Raw genomic sequence first — 23054 nt, 5'->3', positions numbered from 1 at the left:
CTTGGATTCTCTGTGACAGTGCTGTCCAGTGGAAATATATTACAAGGCACATATGTAATATTAAAATTTATAGTGGTCATATTCAGAAAGTGAAAAGAAATATGTGAAGTTCATTTTATATTTTATTTAGTCCATTACATTTAAAATCTTAGCGTTTCCACATTTAATCAGTGTGAAAACCGCTGAGATGTATTATGTGCCCTCTTTGTCTTTGAAACGGTCATAGTTTTCACAGTGCAGCCTGTCTCGTTCTGACTCGCCACTTCTCAGGTGCTCAGTAGCCGCACACACCCAGCTGCTGTTGTGCTGGCCAGCACAGCCCCTGATTCCTCTATCCTTTTTTTTTCTTTCCGTGACACCACATTGACTCCCTTGGCATTTTCTTCTTAATGTCCGCGAGGGAATATGACCAAGTCTTTATGTGTACTAAACTGCATGTCATTTGGAGAGAAAGTTCATGAGATTAGAAGTAAAAAGTCAAAGTTATTTTTGCCCCTCAGATTTTTGTAACACTTTAGAAACCTCTGTTTTGGAATCTGTAGAATAAATGCATTTTGGCAATACCTGAGATAGTGGAAAGGTACATGATAGCTATTCATAAGGAAAGCTGTGCAGGAATGTAAATGTGAGGGCGAGGTTGGACCACATCTAGACAGAGTGGCGTTTGGTAGATTCAGCCTCAGTGGACACTTGTCACTCATTAGAGTTGCCATCACGGAGACCGGCAGCCTTGCCAAGAAACCCTGGAAGCTGGTACTTTTGCCACCTGGTGGTCAGGCCGAGCAAGTGCGGGCACTCGTTTACTGACGCTCTTATCCGTTCTTGGTTTTTAGTTTGAAATTTAAACTGGTTCTCCGTTTTTGTCTAAGTTTGTCTGAAAAGGTCTATCCCTGTTTACAAATTTTGACCTTTTTGGGGAGATGGCTGGGCTGGACACATTAATTCATAGAAGTGTTTCTCATGATGAAAAATATTTTCATATTAGTGAACTTGGACAAAAAGCTCCAAAAAAGTATTTCGAGGGAGAAGGGGAATTTTTGTTACCAAAGAGGAATAATCTTGTTAGCATTAAAAAAAATAGGTTGGTGTGCAGAGGCTTTGGTCTCCTCTGAAAATGAGACAATTTACAAAACTTTATGAAAATGGTGCAGTTGTTTTGCCCCTACCCACACCCCTAGCTCCACCCCCACCCACCCAGAGGTGGGAGACTTGTGGCATAATCTGAAGTATCTTGTTCTCCTTTAAACTGTCATACCTGGATGAGTCCTGGAGCTTTGCTTGGTTCCATGATTGCAATTCTGAATCTGCTACAACAAAGGGACTCCTTTCTTTTTATAGAAGTGGTACGCACGTCTGAAATCCAGTCCATGGGCATCTCTGTATTTTCCTAGAAGAAATGAAAGCAAAATGAGATATACTGAGGACAATATCTGCCCGAGAATGGATGCTTATCAGTAAAACCCCTGTTTGTTGAATGATCTGCTTTAAGAAAAGGGAATCAGGAGAGGAGAAAGTAATTAATTTATGAATCACACATGGGAATATAAGTTGTGTACTTTTTTCCAGGGAGCTGTTTAACAGTATACCATAGGATTTTTTTTTCTTTAATTTCAGAAAATAAAGCAGTTGGAGTGATGAAGGCCGGCCACGTATTTACAATTGAGCCAATGATTTGTGAAGGTGAGAAAAGAGGCTGCTGTGACATTCTTTAATTAAATTATTCTTTACTTCTGGTTACTCATGATCAGATTAGCAGTCTGCTCTACTTTCTTTTTGCTTCATTTCCACTGCCTGTCCTGTCTTGAACTTGGCTCAGTATCATGTAGAGACTTGAAAAGAGGGTTGGAAGAAAGCAGTGCTTCTACACAGTAATCTCCTGCTGTCAGTAGATGCTGAAGTGCTTGAATCTTGGTCTCCTTTCCTAAAGATCCTGCCAAAGGGTGTGTTGTGATAATTAGGTGCCTCTGATAAGCCTGTGTAGAAATTCTTGCTTGATTTGGTGGGGGGTGGGGGAAAAGAGGAAGAATGAAGATAGAGCCAACTCGTTTTGATGCTGACACAGTCATGTAATTTAATTCTACACAACTTACGAGGTAGGTGCTATCCCCATTATACAGGAGAGCAAACTGATGTTTGAAGAGGCTGAGTAACTTGCCCAGAGTCCCTTAGCTCGTTAACGGGGCAGAATTTGTGGGACTCTGAGCTAGGGAGCTGTGTCCTTCAGGGTCTGCACTCATGCCCGCAGGTGGCGTCACACCACCACCGGGGAAATCTGGTTTAGCAGATCACTATAAAATTAAAGTGTTGCCTTAAATCCATTTGTAAAAAGGTCATTCGTTACATTGAAAAATAGCCATTTACTCATCTTTAGATGTTTGACAAAGCATGAGTTAGCTTTCTCTAAGCTACTTCATGTTTTCTTTTTAGACTGGGATTTAATATTGCAAAAGTAGGTTACTTCACTGCAGACTTTACATTCTGGGATTTGTCTGAGCCAATGAGACCTAATCTTTGATAAAGATTACTCAAAATGAAGACTAGTGAGTTTTTGGACATCTAATTTGGAGACAGGAAAGTCTCTGTGAACACATTTTGGTGGCAGCGTCTGGAATTACAGAACTTTGTCGTTGTACTACTGCCTCCCCTGCCCACCCCACTCCTCAGTCTCTCTCTTTCGTTGTTTCGCAGCTTCTTTCACTATCCCTTCATTTCCTCTCTAACCTCCTTTTTAAATTTCTCATCAATCTTTGTTTCTTTCTCTGCCCTCTTTCTGGTTACAGAGGTGTGATCTACAAAAGTTTCAAAGTATGAACTGTTCTCCCATCTGTGCGCCTGCCATTTAATAATTATATCAGGAATTAAATGCTATAATAGAAGTATAAAAAGTTGCACTATTTCCTTCACAATATAAATTGGCTACAATTTAGTGAGATGCCATTTATACCAGGAGAGAGCTTTTAAATTCATTAATTCAGTTTTTACTGGTAGTTCTGTGATGAGTGGTATCGGTATGTTTCCTAAAATGAAACCAAGTGCCTTTATTTTGGAAATGCCATCTTGATTTAGTATTTGGAAACTATAAAAAATGTTAAGTCATCACACACCTGCAGAAATTTAAACATTGTTATTACTTTCTTGGGCTAAAGACCAAAATGAAGTTGGAAAGGCTTTAGCTTAAACAATTAAAGTGTAAATAGGAATCTTAATGGTGAATTAAAAAAAAATTAATAGTGAATTTTAAAATCAGTTCTCTAAAGTATCCAAGGATACAGGCGTACAGGCCAATACACTTACCTAGGGAGATTATTTGGAAAACGACCTGAGTGATAGAATTCAGAAATTGTGTGTTTGTTCATTTAAGGCGGATGGCAGGACGAAACCTGGCCGGACGGTTGGACGGCGGTGACGAGAGATGGAAAGCGGTCTGCTCAGTTCGAGCACACCCTGCTGGTCACGGACACTGGCTGTGAAATCCTAACCCGGCGACTCGATAGCACGCGGCCTCACTTCATGTCCTAATTTTAATTTCTCCCGCGATGGCACATCTCAGTGATACCTTCTGGCTGTACCATGCATTTTATTGAGAGTACAGAATGGAAGAGGAAATTTTTTATTACTTGTTTTGTTTTGCTTATAGATAAGGACTACAGCATTTGATGTGTGTCCTCAAGAACTTGTCAAGCCAAGAAGAATAAAGGAAACATTTCTCAACTCCTTTCAATGCTCTCTTCTCCCCACAAAAATATCTCTGCACCCCCGTTTCCTCCTCTGCCCTTTGAGCACTTTTACTTAAACCTGCTTCTTTCTAGTTGCTTTTATCACTGCCACCACTGGGCCGTCAGGAGCCAGCTGCTTTCCAGGTGAATGTTGGAGATGAGAATCCTTGAAACTTTAGCAACATATGTTGCTCCAGATTTTTTTTATTATATATGTATGGAAATATATATGTGTACATTTAAAATTTCGTATATGTAATTGCTGAACACTATGTGACCTGGGGTTTGTGTTGATTCTGCTCTGACAGGGTTATGTGCTGTCATAAATGGACCCATAGTTTGCAGTGATTTAATTCCCAGTTGGAAATTGGCCTCCCAGCTCCTCCTGCTAATTACCCTTGCAGTTGTGTATAAGGAAGCACTCGGTCAGTGAGACTTTGTCTCCAGTGTGGACTCTGTGTCAGTGAATGGATGTGTCAAAATTCACTTTGGAAAAAGGTTATCAGGTTTTTCAAAATTTAGTTTATGGCAAAAATAGCCATGCCCCAAGTGGTAGCTGGCTGTTGCAGAGCATGAGATTTTTGTAATACATTGCTGTTTCAGACCTCCGTTGGTCACAATGGGAGGAAAAAATGCTCCCTTCCTCCGTCTTATTTCAAAGGCACATGGTGGAAATATTCAGAGAAGGGTAGAGGTTGCACTGTGGAGGTTGATGGGGAAAGATGGTTCGAAATCTCACCAGCAGTGAGCAGAGTGAGTCAGGTGGGCTGTAATTCTAACACTTAGTAAACCTGGTAGTGATGAGCAAGGAACTGCCTAGGAGACTGGACTGCTCCCTCGGGAGGGATGCAGCTGTCCTCGGTGTCCTGAAAACACACTTCACCTTTACGTAGTTGGGAACCTCATTAAAGATGACCTCAGCTGCCCAATATCTGTGTTCTTTTCAGTAGTTCAGCCCAGATGGGAGTGTATCCAGTGAAGACATATCAGATCAAAGTCATCATCATCACGTAGTGTACTTGATTACCGAGTATCTGGTAACTTTATTGTAAGATAATTTGATACCACTGACATGTTCCACTTGTACAAGAACATCTTTCCCAGAGTGCCTCAGACCTTTATTGCTTTAAAGGAATTATGATGATGTTTTCATTACCTTTATTATTTTAATGATTTAGTAAAGTGACTGAATCTGGTATAGACTTTTGGGGGTATGTGTGTGAAGTTTTTTATCAAACTGTAATATTTGTGAATGGAATGCCTTGCAATATGAATGTTAATATAATGTGTAAAGGGAGATTAAAAAGTTTGAATGATTATCCCACCATGTAGTCATTAACTTTGCTGCATTTATTTGGGATTTCAGAGGGAAGTGGTGGGAATAGGGTGGCTGTTCCAATCTTAAATAAACTCGTAACTATTAGAGCAAGAATACTTTTTAAAGTTTAATGGCTGCATAAAAATTTCGGCACTGTGTTTAGTTTGGCAGTCTTCCAGCAGGATTTGAGATGCATCCATATTTTTGAGTTCATTTAAGACAGATTGCTCAATATTTAGGACAGCATTTTATGTACTGATAATGGATTAATTGTGGGCATATTCAGTGTCTATCATTAGAAAATAAGCTCAAGGAAAAAAATCTTGGTGGGATAGGTTTTTTGGTTGTTAAAAGGTAAAAACCAGCACACGGGTGAAGATGCTTTCCTCGGTTTGGGAGATTTTAAAACAATATGGGCTGCAGTCTAATTGTATGTATCTAATTACTGATGTTTACTAGATTTAGGTGAGAAAACATCTAGGGTATTCTCATCATTCTGCCAACTGTTCAAAATGTCAGTGTATTAACTTTTTGGAATTAACTTAACCCCCCCCCCCCCGTTTCCTGCCAGTCCTCCATCCCCCTTGGAATAATTTAGAAGGGAAACATGTTGGCCGTTTATCTTCATTTTATGTCTTGTTGGTAGAATGGATTAAAGTACATTAGAACCCATTCACCAACACCTTTATATTACTTGCCATCTACATGTCTAATTACTAGGAAGCGGATATTTAGGAGTTTGCCATCTTAGCTTGATTCCTCAGTTTGTCCTGTCACTTCTGGCTTTTCGTTGGGTTTGGTTAAATTTGAGAGTGGGATGCTCCACTTTGCTAAAGCCCCCAAATGTACCCTCATGGTATCTGTAAGCTATTTCTGGCCTTTTTTTTTTTTTTAATCTTCCAACTTTGGATTTTGAATATTTTCACATTTATAGAAAAGTTGGAAGTCTAGTACAGAGAAATTACCATATATCCTTCCCCTATATTCTATATTTGTTACTGTACCATCTCCCTATGAGCACTTCTCTTTTGAAAGACACCTGCTACTGTTGCAGCGTGTCTCTCCTAAAACACAAGGACATTTCCTCCACAATCAATACAGTTCTCACACCCAAGGAATTGAACATTGATACAGCATTGTCTAATGTATAGTATATATTCAACTTGAGTCTCAATTTCCCCCAAAATGTTCTTTAAAGTGTTTCTTCTTTTTTTAAATGCAGAATCAAAACCTATGGTATTCGGTTGTCATCTGTAGTCATTTTTTACTCTAGAACAATCCTTCCACCTTTTTTGATCTTGTATGAAATTGACAGTTGAAAAAAGCAGGCCAGTTAGCTTGTAGAATTCTGCCCTTCCCTGATTGTTCCTCATAAATAGGTTCAGGACAAACATTTTGGCGAACTCTGTGGACGGCATGTGGTGAGTCCCAATCGTTGTGTCATAGCAGGAGGCACGTATATCATTCTCATATTATTGCCAATATGTTTAAAATTTTTTTTTCTTAAATTTTAAGGGAGGAGATAATTAGATTTATTTATTTTTAGAGGAGGTACTGGGGATGGAACCCAGGACCTTGTGCATGCTGATCATGCACTCTCCCACTAGAACTATACCCTACTCCCGCCAATATATATTTGATCACTTGGTTTCTGTCAGATCTATTTTAAGAATATCTTTCTTTTCTTAAGCAAATCTGGGAGGAGATACTTGGAGACCACTTGGATATCCTGTTCCCTCAGGGTTTAGTATTGATTAATAATCCTTGCCAGAATCCGTTATTTTTTTTGGTGGCTGCAAACTGGGACTTTGTAAATAGCATTCCATCTACATTTATTTGTTGGCACTCTTTTACTGAGAAGCATTTTCCCCTCTCTACCAACTTTTTTTGATTATCAATGTGAGCTCACTGATTCTTTTTAAAAATTCAATTTAATTACTATAAGTGTTCCATTTTTAGCAAGTGGGAGCAGCTTGAAGCTTAGTCATGGGTCACTTTGACCGACGCCAGTCATCTTTGAGCACGTTCTTGCTTGCTGCCACATCAAGATGCTCTAGGTTTATCATACACTTTTCCTGCCCCAGACTGGGAATTGGCTATTTCCTCAAGTAGCCCTAGTTTCTCTTCATGGGGAATGGTATTTGGAAATCAAGATCTGGGTGCTGCTGGGGTGTCCTTGCTTCTAGGCACATTCAGGGAACAGAGCCAGCAAATAGAATTTTTATAAATCATGAATTCATTCTGATAGTTTGATTTCAAATTTAACACTAATCTTCCTCACCCTTCCCTGTTCCATATTCGTATTTTCCATCTTCCATGGTGAGAACTTGATTTTGAATATTGATATTTACTTATTTGCTTTATTTTAAAATTACTACATCAAAATCACTACCAAAAATAAACTAAGTGCAAAATTTGTGATTCTTTTATATTCTTGGAACACATCTCACTAAGGGGGTGCAGAATATTGGTATACAAGTTATTTGAAGTAATTAACTTTGATCGTACTGTATTCGAAATTTCAGAAACCATGAGCTACTTTTTAACAATAAATGCAGCAAATCTTAGGGGCAAAATATGCAGAAGGGGTGGGAAGGATTTCTTAGTGGTCTGGGAGTTAGAAATACTGGAACCGATTGACACAGTGTGATAAGATTCTGTCTACATTTAATTGTGTTTGACTTCTACCAAGTTCTCTTGCTCAAGAGAAGCAAATTATGCCACTTATAATGTAGATGTGTGGCCCATTTTCCAATAGAGTAGGGAAAAACATCCGGACATTGTTTTAGGAACAGATTGTTTCACAATATAGGCTGCATTATGCTAATATTCGAAAAGTTACGTATTTTGCTTCATTTTTTCTTTTTTTTTTTAATGGAGGTACTGGGGATTAAACCCAGGAACCTGTGTATGCTAAGCATGTGCTCTACCACTGAGCTATGCCCCCAACCCTTGTTTTGCTTCATTTAAAAAATGAACATCTAAAGAAATTCAGCACAGGCTGCATGCATGGAATTTCTGTGGTCCCAACTGTGTTTCAACTTGGAGGGGCCTTTGGTGATAGACTCCTCTTACCTCTTCTTCCTTTTGGTGCTAAGTATGAAAAAGAAAGAGTGATTTGCATTTGGTTATTTTGCAAAAGAAAGCAGGAGTAGGGTGGCCTTGGCTACCTGTTACTTGCTGAATTTCATTTTGGGAACTTGGATAAGCAACAACAGAACCACCTGTATATGGCAATTCTGTGGTAATATTTAAAAATGTAACAGTGGTGTGTCTTAGAAAAGTGTGCCAAAAAGCCAGTATGTGGAGTGCTCCAAGAAGGGCTTCCTGGGGAGATTCTCACTTACCACTAATGTTTGTTATAGTTCAAAGGACTTTAGTAATTCTTGTGGATGTCCAGCCCTTTTACTGTTGCAAAGATTTTAGCAGAATAATTGATTCCATCTCCAGGCCCTGCCTGGCCCTTTGACTATTATTCCAGCCACCTCACCCACTCCTGACAACACACACGTGCCAGTACTTACTCCCACAAGTTTGGGGGCACGTTTGCACTATTGTGTCATAGAAGAGCAGAAGATTATACAACCAGGGCACCAGGGCTCTGAGTTCATTTTTTTTGAACTGGTTGCATGGACAGATCACCATATTTCTCTGTGGAAGTACGCTATTTGGGTAATTATACCACATTATCATCACTTAGCAACTTTTATTCTATATATAATGTGGCTATAAAGCAAATTTGCTTTATTTCAGTACTTGGATCAGAAATCAACAGAAAATTCAGGGTAAAAGTTTTTAAGCTTTATCAGTAAATCTAAGCCCTGGGTGGTTCTGAGGAAACAAAATAGCCAAGGAAAAGAATTTTTAGCATTAAGATGTAGATAAGCGAAAGCAACATATTTTACAGCAAATTTCTGCTGTTTTATCTTGTTTAACGTATCTAGGTATTTTTGGTAGTTAAGCATATTTCAGTTGACGTCTAAACTCAGGGTAGTTATGTGGTGGCTTAGCAGTCCTTTCCGTGGAAGGGAGCATGTGCCTATTTACCTCATCACGAGGAATTGTTAGGCTGTTGAGATTGATAAAAATTAGTCTGCTTAGAAGCCCATGTCACCTGCGTTGTTCCTATAGAGAAAAGTGCCACCAAAAGAAATTTGTAATGGAGGACTTTATATGTACTGGGTCACTTCCTAGTTGTTTCTTTAAAGATAATTCCCTTGGTAGAGTTCTGTGCATTTATTATCTCACTAACTGTTTAAATATACTTAATAAAATGTTTTCCAAATGTGTTTGTGGTCTATTTTTTTCTAAAGGGTATTTGCTGGCAAAGAATCTGATCTTGCAAGTTAACTAAAACAAAACTGGCTGAATGCAAAGTTGGTTTCTTTCCCGAGCTGCAGTTTCTCTAGGTCCCAAGCACTGGCAGTTACTGTACAGCTTTAATCAGCAGCCTACTTGGGCGACTGGCAGCCAAGCAGAAAATGTTCTGAAGCATTCCGTGCATGTAAAATATGCTCCTCTTCCCCCGATCAGCAAAACATTCCCAGAGTTACCAGCCCCGTTTAATTTTGCTTTGAAATAGAATAAATGGAAGTAGCATTATGTGTATCTTTTGGAGCCGTTCTTGTTTGGTGTAAGTTGTGTACACATTAAATGGGTCCGCTGTAACAAAAGTTTGGACATACTGCAGTTTTTTCTTCACTTCAGAAACCTCCTCATTCCTCACTTTCTACTCTATGCTAGTTCCCTGTGCATGTAGTAAAGAACTTGTTCCAAGTCAGACATGCCTGTATGTGGCCTGTGTTTTTACAGTGAACACTAGGTGGATTAAATTGAAAGCAGATTAGGCCAACATGCTGAAAATGGAAAAGCAGGTAAGAAAAGACTTGAAAAATGCCTAGTATATGAAAATTTTCAATAAAAACAAAAACAGAGTTGTTTAAAGTTGGTTCCTAATATTGTAAAACTTAAGATCCTTAAAAAATTTTTACTAGCTTTCATGAAATATACAGTGGAGGATAGCCATTTGTGTTAAAATTATATCTTTTGTCCAAGAAAGTGGTTTAAAGATAACTTTAAAAAATTCCCAACACTTCTAAGGTGGTAGAATACTAATTTTGGTGGATTTGCTGACATGCACATAGTGAATGTTTTTCAGTCCTGTGTTGTATGTTCCTCCAAAATCTATTTGGTTCTGCAGTATACATAACAACCCGTATGTCATCCAAGAGAATGTACTAAAAGGATCTTAACAAGAAATACTTTATACCTATGGTTCCATGATCCAAAAATCCTGGTAGTGGGCTCTTATAAAATTGATTCTTCATACTGGTTCTTTGAAAGAGACAATCGTGTTCTCAGTGGGGAAATGCTCCTGTTTGTTAAACTGAATTAGCTGGCTCAGGAGTATGTACTTCACTGTGACAGAAATGAGACGCAAGCTCCCTAATTGGCCAGCTGCAAGAATTGGACTTACATTTACTGTCTTAAAATTGTTCTATTTTCTCATATTGGTGACCATAAAAATGTTTACCATTCTCATTCATGTATAACTCATGTATGAGAAAAAAATGAAGGGGAAAATAAACTTGAAAAAATTCGTAGTGCTCCACCATTGTCAACCTACACACCCATTCTGTTATTGCAATTGCCTAAGGCAATAATACACTTCCTGGAGGGCTGAGGTAAAACAAACGAGATTAAAAGTACATTTCTCACAGCTGGGGTAGGAGCTAGTTTTAATTTCTTCCTCTTCCAGTTAACCCAGGACAATCCACGCCACCTGGGCCTTTACTGTCTCCAGCCCTCCAGGTAAGATGAGAGAAGCTAGGTTATACTGCCTGGCCCTTCAAAGATCCAAAAAGAAGTCCTGACCATAACTGCCACTTTTCCACTTTTCAATCAACTAAATATTGCTCTCTCAGAAACACAACCTTTTGGGAGCAGTTAAGCCACATCAATCAAAAGAATTAAAAAAAAAATGGTTTCAAGCCATCAAAAGATATTTATGTGCATGGCATATCTGGTGTCTTGACACAAAAATAGTCTAAAAGGTGCTATTTTGTAGAAAAGACAAAAAGCTCAGAATAGTGTTAATAGTATTTATTATTTTGTGGAAACTTGAAGTATATGTATAAATGCTATTATATTCATAGAAACTTCTGGGAAGATACATAAACTTAACAGCTGTCACCTATTTTGGGGGGGTAGAGGAAACTATAACTTTTCTTTCTCAAGTAATTTTTCTCTGTGAATGTTCTAACTCTTGGATATACTGCCTTCATATATTTATTTCTGTGTTAATGGGTTACCTCAAATTATGCATCACTTTTGTTTGCTTCTATATTTTGCTCAGGGGAAAGCAACCTAAATGTTACTTAACAGCACCAGGAAGACTGATAGGTTTGATGTTAACATAAGAAATACAACATACATTAAAATAAAATGTAAAACTGACAAAGGACTGGTGTCTATAATAAAGAACCCCTAAAAACTATTCAGAAAAAGAGAAATAATCCAATAGAAAAATGGACAAAAGATGTGAATAGATACTTTGCAAAAAAGGAAATACAAATGACCAGTAAAATCAAAGACTTCAGTAATTGAGGGAAATGCAAACTAAAGTCACTTCACACTCATCTGATTTGCAAGTCAGATGAGTGTGAAGAGCAACTTACCCCATGATATACATTCTAAGTAACACACAGAGTGTAATGTACAAGAATGTTCCACCAAAGAGCTGTTAATAAATACAGAAACAGTCTGGGAAACCACTTTATGCCATCAACTGGAGACAGGTCAATTATGGTAGTTCTATAGTACTGCTGCACAGTATTAAAATTAATGAATGGGAGTATATACACAACACGGATTAGTTATACAATAATGAGTAAAAAAATGAAAGTGGCAGAATGAGACTGTATCAAGTTTAAAAGATGGACAACACTGAGGACTAGCGGGTTTATAGATTTGTAACGTTCAAGTACGGCAACATGCACAAGAGTGATAAACACCAAATTCTGGATGTTGACCACTGCAGGAGAGGAAAGAGTGTGGTCTGGAAGTGGTAAAATGTTAAGATTTGACAAAATATGTGCTGGAAATTTGGATATTCAGTATAGAAATAAGTCTATCCTCCATACACGTGAAATAGTTCACAGAGCCACCATCAACACACGTATCCTTACTTCAGCTCAGAAGGTGGTTCCAGTGGGGAATGTCACTGCCCGCTGTGGGCCAGATGCTGTACTACAGACTAGGAGTCTAAGTCTGAACAGTGCAGGGCATCCGCCCTCAAGAAGATAATCTCACAGAAGCAGACTTGTGTTCTGATTAACTCTGCCACTGACAGCTGGAGAAATCTGCTCTTTTGTAAACTGGCTCGAGTTAAAAGCTAAGTGAAAGTTACTGAGGACAGCAGGACACAGGGTTCAGATACTCATCACTGTCCGGCTTCCTCCATCTTTCCTTTAAAGAATGAAGATAATGGGGAGAGGAACCGTGAATTTGGTGTAAAACAGAGCTGACACTTCCACACGTATACAGAAATTCCTTTTATTATGTTAAAGTATTCCTTAATGAGCTAGCAATTATTTGTAAAGAAGAGTCCAGAAAACAGATTTATGACAGTAACAGCCTTGTCCTTGTTTAGAGATTTATGAATTATACACAAAACATTATTCCCTAGAGTGGGTTAATGAAGGGCTGTAAGGCTGTGCTAATGAGGCTGTGAACTTGAAAGAGGTCCTCCTTGCTTGTCTGGCTGCTCCAGTGAGACCAGGAGTCTTAGAAGGGTGGCTGAGGTTTTTTCTCTTTGGAATTTAAAACTTTACTACGGTTCGGATGCTGTAAGAGATGGAAGTAATAAACTTAAGTTCTGAGTGATTTAACACCACTAAAACTGTTTTTTTGCCCTTCTTCCTCCATAACCCCAAGTCATTACCACATTCTACACTACACAATTAAAGAGAAAGTTTACCTCTTCCCTGCATGCATCAGTTCAAAGGCTTCATTAATCTGGTCAAAAGGCAGATTGTGAGTCACAAATTCATCAACCTTTATTTTTTTGGACATATATTCAGACACCAACTTTGGGATGCTTTCTACACTCTTCCATCCTAAAAGAAATCATACATCTATTCATTAATTTTTCCAACAAATCTCTACAGTGTGCTTACTTAGTGGATGACAAAGGTATTTAAGAAAATCAATTTTTTCATGAATTAAAGAGGAATGAGAGACCAAAATCAGCACAGAGAGGAGGAAGAATTTAATGTACATCTTTAGTTACGAGAAAAGTAAATGTCTTTTGACAATGTCCTTTTTCTGTATTAAGATTTACTAAAATACCATTAAATCTCAATGGAGATTATACCATACAAGACAGAACTCTGGAAGTCTCAGGACACGCTTAGTCCTGAGACTTGCAGTCCACAACACCAAAGATCTCTATAATCACGAAATTCAAGGAAGAAAAAAATTGATGTGATGCAAGACTTTATTTCTGTGGTTTTAATTTCAAAAACAAAATAGGGATAGCAACTCAGAATAGAAAACAAACTGAAAAGCAAAGAAGGAAGTCTTTAGTTGCATGTTAAGATTTTAAATAATATCAGATTCTTCAATTTTCCACTTGTATGAAAAGCAGCAATAAATCTACAAAGAAGCCTTCCCACCTTCTACACCAGCGAAGCTTTGGATCATATTTCAAATCCTTTTTGAGCCTTTCTAAATCTCTCTCCTGAAATCCTTTACCAATTATCTTTTTCCTCCAAATTGTGGTGCTTCTTTTATTTCTCCTTTAAATCTCCTGGTAACTGAGACAATTACAGTCACCACTATTCCCTAGACCAAAACTTCTATTTACATCTGTGTCATATTTTAGCAACACCCATGGGGTTCCAAGGCTCCAGCATATTTTCCAGTGAGCATGTGAGAGGATGAGGCTTCAGTTACCACCAATCCCCCGACTCAGTCTCCTGGACTTAGAACGCCCTTTCAAACACATCTACGGACCCTGAGACGATGCCCCTGAGCTCCATGTGTGGCTCTAAAAGTTGAAGATCCTCAAGTGTGGCATACAGCTAGGACTTTGGAAAGGAGGGTTTAGTCAGCCTGACATTTTCTGTGGCAAATTCTGTAGTTATTAAAGAAGGAAAACTCTGGCTCTCATTTTTCAGGTATTTTTTTTTCCTTAGCAGGATGACAAGGATATAAATATATTTTTTAAAAAACCTATAAAAGTTTTCTTCCATTCACTCACAGTTCGATAATACAAACGTGTTCTGATGTCTTGTCTTTTCCCTAGTTGAGCAACCCTGAAAAAGGTGGAAACTGTTTCTCAGCATTCTACTGGTAGTTCGTCAACCACTGTGTAGTTTTTAGGATCACACGAAGGAAAAATGATCAGTTTGATAGCTTTTCAAGTCTGTTGTAAGATTTTGTCTACCTTAACATTTTTAGTTTAAGACTTACTATTGGTTACTGCTGTAATCAGTACTATTCAGACAGAAGCATGATCACATCCAGCGGTCACTGCACTCTCTGGAAAAATAAGTAAAAATGCTGATAACCTAACGTAAGTCCACAGCATGACAAAGTGTGGCTGATACTATTGTTTGCTTATCGAGCAACCAACTTCCTACTCCTGCCCTACCCGCAACTATTTCCTTATTAATGGAATACTGATTTTTTTAAAGTGTGTTAAAAGTAGCCTTGTGCTTCAAGAGAAGCCGAGCCTCTCCCCAGTTCCAAGGGTAAATGTTAATTGTGAAACTCTTCTATTAAAATAACTTGGGATTCAAGAACTTATGATGAGAAGGGAGCTCATGAAAATTGTTATGAAAACAAAAAAATCAGCCCGGCATTAAAATTCTGCCAGTGGAAAAAAAACAAAAGAGAAAATATATTCATCTCCTCCGCCAAATTACCTCCAAAGGCAGTGCCTTTCCACGTGCGGCCCGTCACCAGCTGGAAGGGACGAGTGGCGATTTCTTCACCTGAAGCCGCTACTCCAACCACCACGCTGACACCCCAGCCTTTGTGGCAGGCTTCCAGTGCTGCTCTCTGCAGGCAGAGACGTGACCAGATCACAGAAGTCAGTGCACTTTGCTAAGAATATCTGCTTCCCCAGAAACTTCCGGGGGAGAAGGTGGTGGCATAAACTTTTTTTTAAAAATGGTAACAAAACAATCAAATTGAATATTTGGCAAGTTTAATTTTATTGAACAATTTTAACAGGCATTTAAAAGCATTTACTAACTTGGCTACATATTAACACAAATTGAAAGAATTTAGAGCTTTGATTTGTTGTCTGTTTTTTAAAAGTAAATCCTAGCTTGAAATTCTAAAGACTATAATACAGGCAGCAGGCAGAGAAGTGACAGTAATACTTTTGCTGAGTGTCTACTTTGCATCAAGTACCTGTGGTTACTCTCTGCATTGTACACGAGGAACAGGTTTACAGAAGTTAAGCCATTGCTCAAGGTCACTGAGTTAGTAAGTGGATGCCTATCTGATTCTAAAGCCCATGTTTTCTATGACTGCATCATTCTGCCTTTTCATTTAATGAAACATACTCTAAGGGTTAGCATACTGAAAGGCAAAGAAAGATTTTTCTTCATTTTCCTCGGACCATGCTTCTACCTTTTCCCATTTCTAGTTAAAATAGTTATTTTTCCCTTCTTCTATTAGGATAATTCTTATCTAGAGACTTTTCCTTTGCAAAACAAAACATTTTTTGATCTTAAGGAAATTACACTTAAAAAAATAAGTCACACACAACGCACACACAAAAGGAACGAAGCTAAGAACACTCACCATGACCTTCACATTACCGATACACTCAAAGGAATAGTCCACGCCCCCATCAGTCATCTCAATCAGCACTTCCTGGATAGGTTTACTGAAGTCTTGGGGGTTAACACATTCAGAGGCCCCAAACTCCTTGGCCCTTGCAAATTTATCTTTATTGATGTCCACACCAATGATCCGGGATGCACCAGCCACCTTACAGCCCATGATAACTGCCAATCCAACTCCTCCCAGGCCAAAGATGGCACAAGTAGAACCAGGTTCCACCTAATAGTAAAGACAGTCTATAAGGTACGCATTCCACAAGAGTCAAGGAAATCATCAGGTTTCTTACAGATTTGGCCAATTTCACTATTCCAGTAAAGCTCCGTTGTATCAAATTAGAAGATGGAAGCTAAAAACCAGGCCAACACTTACCTTGGCAGTGTTCACAGCAGCACCATAACCAGTTGAAATGCCACAACCCAGAAGGCAGACTTTATCCAAAGGGGCTAAAGGATCAATTTTAGCAACAGAGATATCAGCTACAACTGTGTATTCAGAAAACGTGCTGGTTCCCATGTAATGTAAAATTGTCTTTCCTTTACAGGTAAATCTGCTACTGCCATCTGGCATTAATCCTTTCCCTTGAGTGACTCTAAAGAAAATAAAAAAAGGAACAAGGTAGGGTAGAATCAGGTTTCCTAAAACCACAGGAAAAACAAATCAATTTAAAAAATAATGACCAGTAAACAGTTAGAAAGTGTGCTAAGACCAAAAGTCTAACTTCCAATATATTTATTAATATTTAGCAATGCCTTATTAGGGACATTTACAAGAGATTTATAATCTTAGCTATCTTTTTCAACATTCAACATCCTTCTGGATTTTACTGTCAGAATACTGAAATAATTTTAACAGGTACAACTTATGGATCAGATGAAGTAATTTTAAAATTCCATCATAAAACTCTGTGAGCAAATATAACTTCGTAAGCTTAAAGCCAAAACCAGCATCTGTACAGCAGAGATTACAAGCAATCATCCAGATCAGCTGATGAAAATAGATGGCCAAACTGGCTAATTTAGATCTTTTAGGAGGCCTATTTCAAAAGTGTACAGTCCTCACAGACAGATTCAAGTTATTTTTTCACTTTGTTTTTTGCCTGTGTAGTTGGTTACAACAATAAAGGAAAAATAAATAAACCTCACAAATGCAACCGATATAATACTAACAAAAATTATGTTTGATATTCTGAACAGATAGATGATATAATGTCTTGCTTAGGAATATGGGCTGTAAAAGCAAACATGCTTGGGTTCAAATTCCATGTGATCTTGGGCAAGAGAGTTAACTTTTGTGCCTTAGTTTCCTCACTAGAAAATCAGAGAAACCATCTCTCTTTCTTACAGATTGCTATGAAAATCAAATGAGAGGAGTGTATCCTATGACTCAGCAATTCCAATCCTAGGAAAGTACCCAAGACAAAATTGTGCATACGTCTACCAAGAGACATGCATGAATGCTCATAGCAGTATTAATCACAACAGGCCCAAACTGGGAGCAGTGTAAATGTCCATGAACAGGAGAATGGGTAAACAGTGACATTTGGAATGGAATATGGCAGAAGCAAAAGAGAACCACTCATGCATACAGCAACTTGGATACACCTCACAGACATCATGGATGAAAGACGCCAGACAAAAGAGCACATACTGTATAATTCTGTTCATGCAGAATTGAGGGAGGCAGGTATTGACCTGTAAGGTACTTGAAGAACTTTGTGGGCTGCTAGAAGGGTTCTCTATCTTGATCTGGTTGTAACCATTAGGTGTGTATATGTATAAAAACTCGTTGAGTGTACACTTAAGATTTGTATATTTTAATTACTTTGTTATATGTATGTTCTACTTCAGTAAAAAAGATAAAAAAGTTGCGAACGAACACAAGATCTTAAATGCCTCAAAGAAGTTTTTTAAGTGCTATTACCTTGCTACAATAAAATAACGACTTTTTCTGTGTTAAGAGCATCGTGTTATCTCTTATACTCTTGCCAAAACCTTATGAGGTAAGTTTTATTACTTTCATTTTATGGACAATTAAAATGGCTTATAAAAATGACTCCATTAAAAAAAAAATGACTCCATTTAATTTCGTAAACATGTCCCTCCTTATTATACATTTAGGCAAATTTAGCCTAGGGTTACGGAACGAGAATGAGTTCAAAAAATTGTTATATATCTTAACAGCTGATGATGCTGGGCAAACAACTCCATTTCTGAGTCTACATTTTCTCTTCTATGAATATGGTGATATCAGTGACAACAACAGGTTGCCATACAGATGGAATAAAAAAATTCACGGAGGATGACGCTCTGTACAAATTGCCACATAATTACTTATTAGTATCGTGATTAACATTACCTCTTGTCTCAAGAATAAAATAAAAAGATACTAACCTTATCTTCTGGCAAAGGTTCGTTTTAGGATTTAGACAGAATTTGCATTCTCCACACTGTGGAATGTAAAGTGGGATGACAGTATCACCTGGAAAACGAATGCAAAGACATCATCCTGAATAAGCAGCATCCGTTTCTTTTTTCTCATTTTTTTTATTATCATTTTTTAACTGAAGTATAGTTGATTAACAATGCTGTGTTAGTTTCTGGTGTACAGCATAGTGATTCAGTTATACATATATATATTCTTTATTGCATTCTTTTTTATTGTAGGTTACTACAAATTACTGAATATAGTTCCCTGTGCTATACAGTAGGACCTTGTTGTTAGGTAGCATCTGTTTCTAAATGAATACATCAGCCACTGCAAATTCCCATTCCTGTCAACTCAGTTTGCAACGTTAACAACTTAAAAGGCTTAGAACTTTACCTACATAACATCATTTAGACACTGCCTGACTATGCAAAAAATACAAGTTTCAAAATTTTTATTCATTTGAAACTCTTAAAACAGTAAGTGGAGAACAAGGAGGTCATGTGCTTCATAATACTGACTTGACACATCTTTAAAAATTCTTGCTTAATTGGGGAAAATTTGCTTTGGAAATGTACTTAAACCATTTCAGATAAACAGCAGTCTGAAAAATCAGAAAAAAATTCTCAAATATTTGTGCTTTCCAGATGAGGAATAAAACCAATCTTGACAGGTGATAACTTGTTCATAAATAAACGTGTAGTTTATCACAAATATAATTTCCCTATAGAAATAAGCCAGAATTGTAAAATAAATGGTGCAAATACCCTCCTTACCTGCCTTCAGCTTAGTAACTCCTTCACCAACACTCTCCACAATTCCAGCACCTTCATGCCCCAAGATCACTGGAAAACTCCCTTCAGGATCAGCCCCACTCAGGGTATAGGCGTCAGTGTGGCAGACTGCAGTGGCAATGATCTGACATGATATTAAAATAAAGAGTGTCTAAGTGTGTGTGCATGCAATTCAGAGTGAGGCATAGGTCAAAGTAAAGACATTTTTATTTTAATAGCATATTTTACAGATTGTAAGATACGTTTCTTTCTTATTTTAACCTCTCTAAAATCAGCATGTGCTTATAATCTATGGCATCTTAACAATTAGAACTGGCAATATTTCTTAGTAGTACATCAAAGTAATGGTGCATTTATAGGCAGTGGAACATGGTATGTCTATTCTCCTTTTCAGTGAAGAGAAGGTAAACAAGGTGATTTACGGGCACTGTGCCTTCTTCAGGTGTGGAGAGGAAGGAACATTACCTACATGCAAAAGCAGGTAGAGCCCATCTCACTGCTGGTCTCCTCATGACTGCTGGGAAATGCAACGTCCAAAAAGGTACTATTTCTAAAATATGCCAGCCTGCTTGGTTGGGGCCAAAACTCAGAGCTTTCAGTGGAACCAACTCCCCTTCTAGCAATCATACACAATTTCTACTTAAATAAGCCTTTTAACCTGACCTCTGGCTTTCAAGCGTCTCTTATCTTTCCAAACTACCAGAAGTACAGAAAGGAAAAGTCTTGGGACTATTTGTATTTATGCTTCCCTGCTTCTCACCTATGTACTCAATTACAACATAACACTCTTAGCTTTTTTTTTTTTTTTTTAGCAGTTTCCCAGGGAAGGCAGCTGAACTCAGAGTACCCTATACAGCTCATTTTAGTACATCCAGGACCAACATTTTCTTCTTCAGTAGCAAAATCACAATCAGGTTGATTTCTAAACTTAAAGAAAAATATACAAACTATTCTAAGATTTCAGATTCCTGCATCTGGGTTGAAAGGGTCTTAAAAAGTTATCTGGTCCCGGGCTTCTCAACCTTTTACGTGTGATCCCTGGGAGCATGAGCACTGGAGGTAGGATAGGGGAAGTATACTCCGATTCACAGCAAGAAAGTTTTTTTCTAGAATGTTAGTTTCACTCAGTGGTCACTACTTTAAAGCATTCATTTTATAGCAAAACAAGTACAGAATAGAATGCCAGAACATCCAGCTGGCTGCCTTGTGAAATGTGCCTCTCTCCAGCGGTAACTTCAATTTCTCTGCCACGGTAGAGGTTGAGAAGCACTAGAAGAGTGAATCCCCCAAACCCTGACCTTGTCTCCAAGGATCAGTACATTTCAAAACTCTAGAAGCAAGCTTACTGCATTTGCTTATTGGTCCAGTAGTTATGAACCTCTTCCCAAGTCTTATTCGAAGTGTCTTCTAACAAAACTGAAGGCTTTTTTTTTTTGTTGTTGTTTCTAATGTGTCATCACACATTTTAAGTTACAGGAGTAGCAGAAAGGGGAGCATCCTACAAAGTCACCTTAAACCCAGGCTACATTAGATAAACTACAATAATCCAGTGACCCATGGGGAAAGCTGCTCAGACCAACAGCAAAGCTAAGAAGATGGAGAGCAGTGCTGCAAAGGTGAGAGGGATAAAATAAGAGATTGTGATTCCAAGGTTGGATGACTTCTATTACCTTCCCCTTGACACTGTCCTTTGGGGTTGATCCTCTGCAGTCAGAGGATGCATCTATCCAGAGACCTAATGGTAAGCATCAGATGTATCATTACCTTAATTCGAACTTCATGAGCCTTTGGGGGTGCCACCTCTATCTCCTCTATGGAGAGAGGCTTTCCAGCCTCCCAGGCAACGGCAGCCTTGCACTTGATAACCTGAAATGGGGAAAAAAAGAGAGTGAGTTGTTTATCCTCCTGGACTAATAATCAACTACTTATGAGTTAATTTAGATGTTGATGAATGCTAATCTTAGAAAGTATATCACAAATTCACAAAGAAACATATACCTCTAAGAGACATGGAACATTGTCTTGCATGCATTTATATTTCATATAAATAACATTCATTAAAAAGAACTGAGATGACCACATGAAGTTCTGTTCATTGACTATTTCATGATCCTCTACAATGCATAAGTAGTAGCAGGTTAAGAACACAGGTTCCTGGGAGTGTGGGTATAGCTCAGTGGTAAGAGCACATGCTTAGCATGCACAAGGTCCTGGATCAATCCCCGGCATCACCATTAAAAAAAAAAAAAAAAAAAGATTTATGAACCCCCCCCACCCCAAAAAACAAAAACCAAGTTCCAAGAGAATCTGATTCAGTATTCTGGCATAGGGCCCAAGGAATCTGAATGCTTAAAATGTGCCCTACGAAATTCTTTTGTTCAGGCTGATTTGAGTAACACTGATTTAGTGCAAAACTGCACACTGGGAAGGAGTGTAAGGAGGAGTATCAGAATGGGGGAATTTAAAAAACTACGTCTATTCCTTTTAACAGCGCTATCCAATAGAGTACACATTTGCCATCTGTGGCTATCCAGCACTTGAAAAATGCCCAGTCTGAACTGAGATAAGCTCTAAGTGTAAAATAAACCCAGATTTTGAAGACTTAGTATAAAAAAATGAAAATATTTCAATATTTTCAAAACATTGATTACATGTTGAGATAGTATTTTGAATATACTGGGTTAAATTTTAACCCAATTCTAATGCCATTTTAACGTGGTTACTAGAAAAGTTTAAATTACGTATGTGTCTCATATTATATTTCTATAATATGGTGCTGCTGTGAAGATTTTAGTCAGATTTACACCCTTCCTTTATCAGAGAATCAAGTGTAATGAGGAAGGTTTGGATCAGTTCACATAATGCTTATGAAATGTGTTGACAGGGTAAAGGTTGCACTGGGTTTGGAGACAGACTTGAAAGCTAAGTACAAAAAGTGAGATTTAAACGGAGCGGTACAAAGCTACAGAATGCAAACTGTGGAGAAAAAGTATAACTTTGGTTGATGGGTTTGGGAAAGCTTCACTTTTAAGTAGGATATCAAAGGATGAAGAGATAGTCACATGAAGATAAAACACCTCTATACAGAGTGTGAGCAGTGAATGTGAAGCCCCTAATACAGTCCTTGACCCAGTGCAGTTTTGCAAAAATAAGCTGGTACTTTAGCGGAAGAACAAAGAGTGGAGGAAAAAGAGAGCTTAACTATATAGATGGATGAGTGGCTTGTGTAAATTGGTGAGGTGATAAAAATGATTACTTTTAAAATTAAAATGTAAATATTAAATCTGATGGTAAAAATTCATACACTGCATTAGAATCTTTTTTCACTTCAATGCACCATAAATCCTAGGGGTTAGGCGCCGGCTACAGCTCTGCCACCTACAAGTGCGACCCGGGGCGAATTATTTTTGTGTGCGCAAAGCATGGCGGCTCCTAAGCCACTCCGAAGATACCAGGACACTGGCCCCCCTCCCGACTCCGGATCCCCCGACCCCTACCCCGCTTCTGCTGTCTCAGAAGCATCAAAACTTCCCAGTAAGCAGCTGGAACAAAGCTTCCTCCATTCTTTCCCGGTGAGCCGCTGACCCGAGGCCCCGTTTCAGCTCCGGTAGCCAGATCTCGTCTCTGGGCTGAGCCCCGCACGACCCCCGAGGCCAGAGGCCCGGTTTTGCCCCATGCTTTCCCTCCCTCCTTCCTTTCTCGGACTTCGCCCCTGGAGCATCTGGCGATACCTGGTTCGCCATGTCCTCGGATTCCGGTGACCGTAAAGCGGGCGTCCAAGTCCGGGAACGTCCTCGCGGGGTCCAGGACCTGGGAGGGGCGTGAGACGGGCGCGGTCCCGCCTCCGCTTGCGCGGGGGCGAGCGTGGAGGCGGGGCTTGAACGTGAAGGGCGGGGCCTGAGGTGCTGCGCGGCCAGCGCGCCCCCTGACGCCCAGGTGGTC

General features: G+C 38.7%; 2 protein-coding genes across 2 annotated transcripts in view; one reads left to right on the top strand and one right to left on the bottom strand.

Annotated features, from left to right (window-relative positions):
- The window catches only part of METAP1 (methionyl aminopeptidase 1), a 56572-nt gene extending 47251 nt beyond the window's left edge, over positions 1-9321 (top strand). The window contains exons 10-11 of the mRNA XM_072940104.1: positions 1615-1680; positions 3362-9321. Coding sequence (XP_072796205.1) covers positions 1615-1680; positions 3362-3519 — 224 coding nt within the window. The 3' untranslated portion in view covers positions 3520-9321. The remainder of the gene's footprint in view (positions 1-1614; positions 1681-3361) is intronic.
- Positions 9322-12572: 3251 nt separating this feature from the next.
- Positions 12573-22965, bottom strand: ADH5 (alcohol dehydrogenase 5 (class III), chi polypeptide). Its single transcript, XM_006208938.4, has 9 exons — positions 22844-22965; positions 20877-20978; positions 19095-19236; positions 18285-18372; positions 16264-16483; positions 15853-16113; positions 14964-15099; positions 13013-13151; positions 12573-12879 (listed from the first exon to the last, which is right to left on the bottom strand). The coding sequence occupies exons 1-9, from the start codon at positions 22853-22855 to the stop codon at positions 12855-12857; spliced, it is 1125 nt and encodes a 374-aa protein (XP_006209000.2). The 5' UTR covers positions 22856-22965; the 3' UTR covers positions 12573-12854.
- Positions 22966-23054: the final 89 nt, after the last annotated feature.

The sequence above is a fragment of the Vicugna pacos genome, chromosome 2 (genome assembly GCF_048564905.1).
Source record: "Vicugna pacos chromosome 2, VicPac4, whole genome shotgun sequence".
NCBI classification, from domain to species: domain Eukaryota; kingdom Metazoa; phylum Chordata; class Mammalia; order Artiodactyla; family Camelidae; genus Vicugna; species Vicugna pacos.
The sequence above is the reverse complement of the archived record's forward strand: the minus strand, read 5'-3'. Positions and strand labels throughout refer to the sequence as shown.

What these genes read in the sequence shown, in the direction of transcription:
- ADH5 (XM_006208938.4), bottom strand. An exon ending in TCGGTAATGTGAAGGTCATG is followed by an intron (nt 15,100 to 15,852) that starts GTGAGTGTTCTT and finishes CTCTGCCTGCAG; the next exon opens with AGAGCAGCACTGGAAGCCTG. An exon ending in GAAAGGCACTGCCTTTGGAG is followed by an intron (nt 13,152 to 14,963) that starts GTAATTTGGCGG and finishes GATTTCTTTTAG; the next exon opens with GATGGAAGAGTGTAGAAAGC.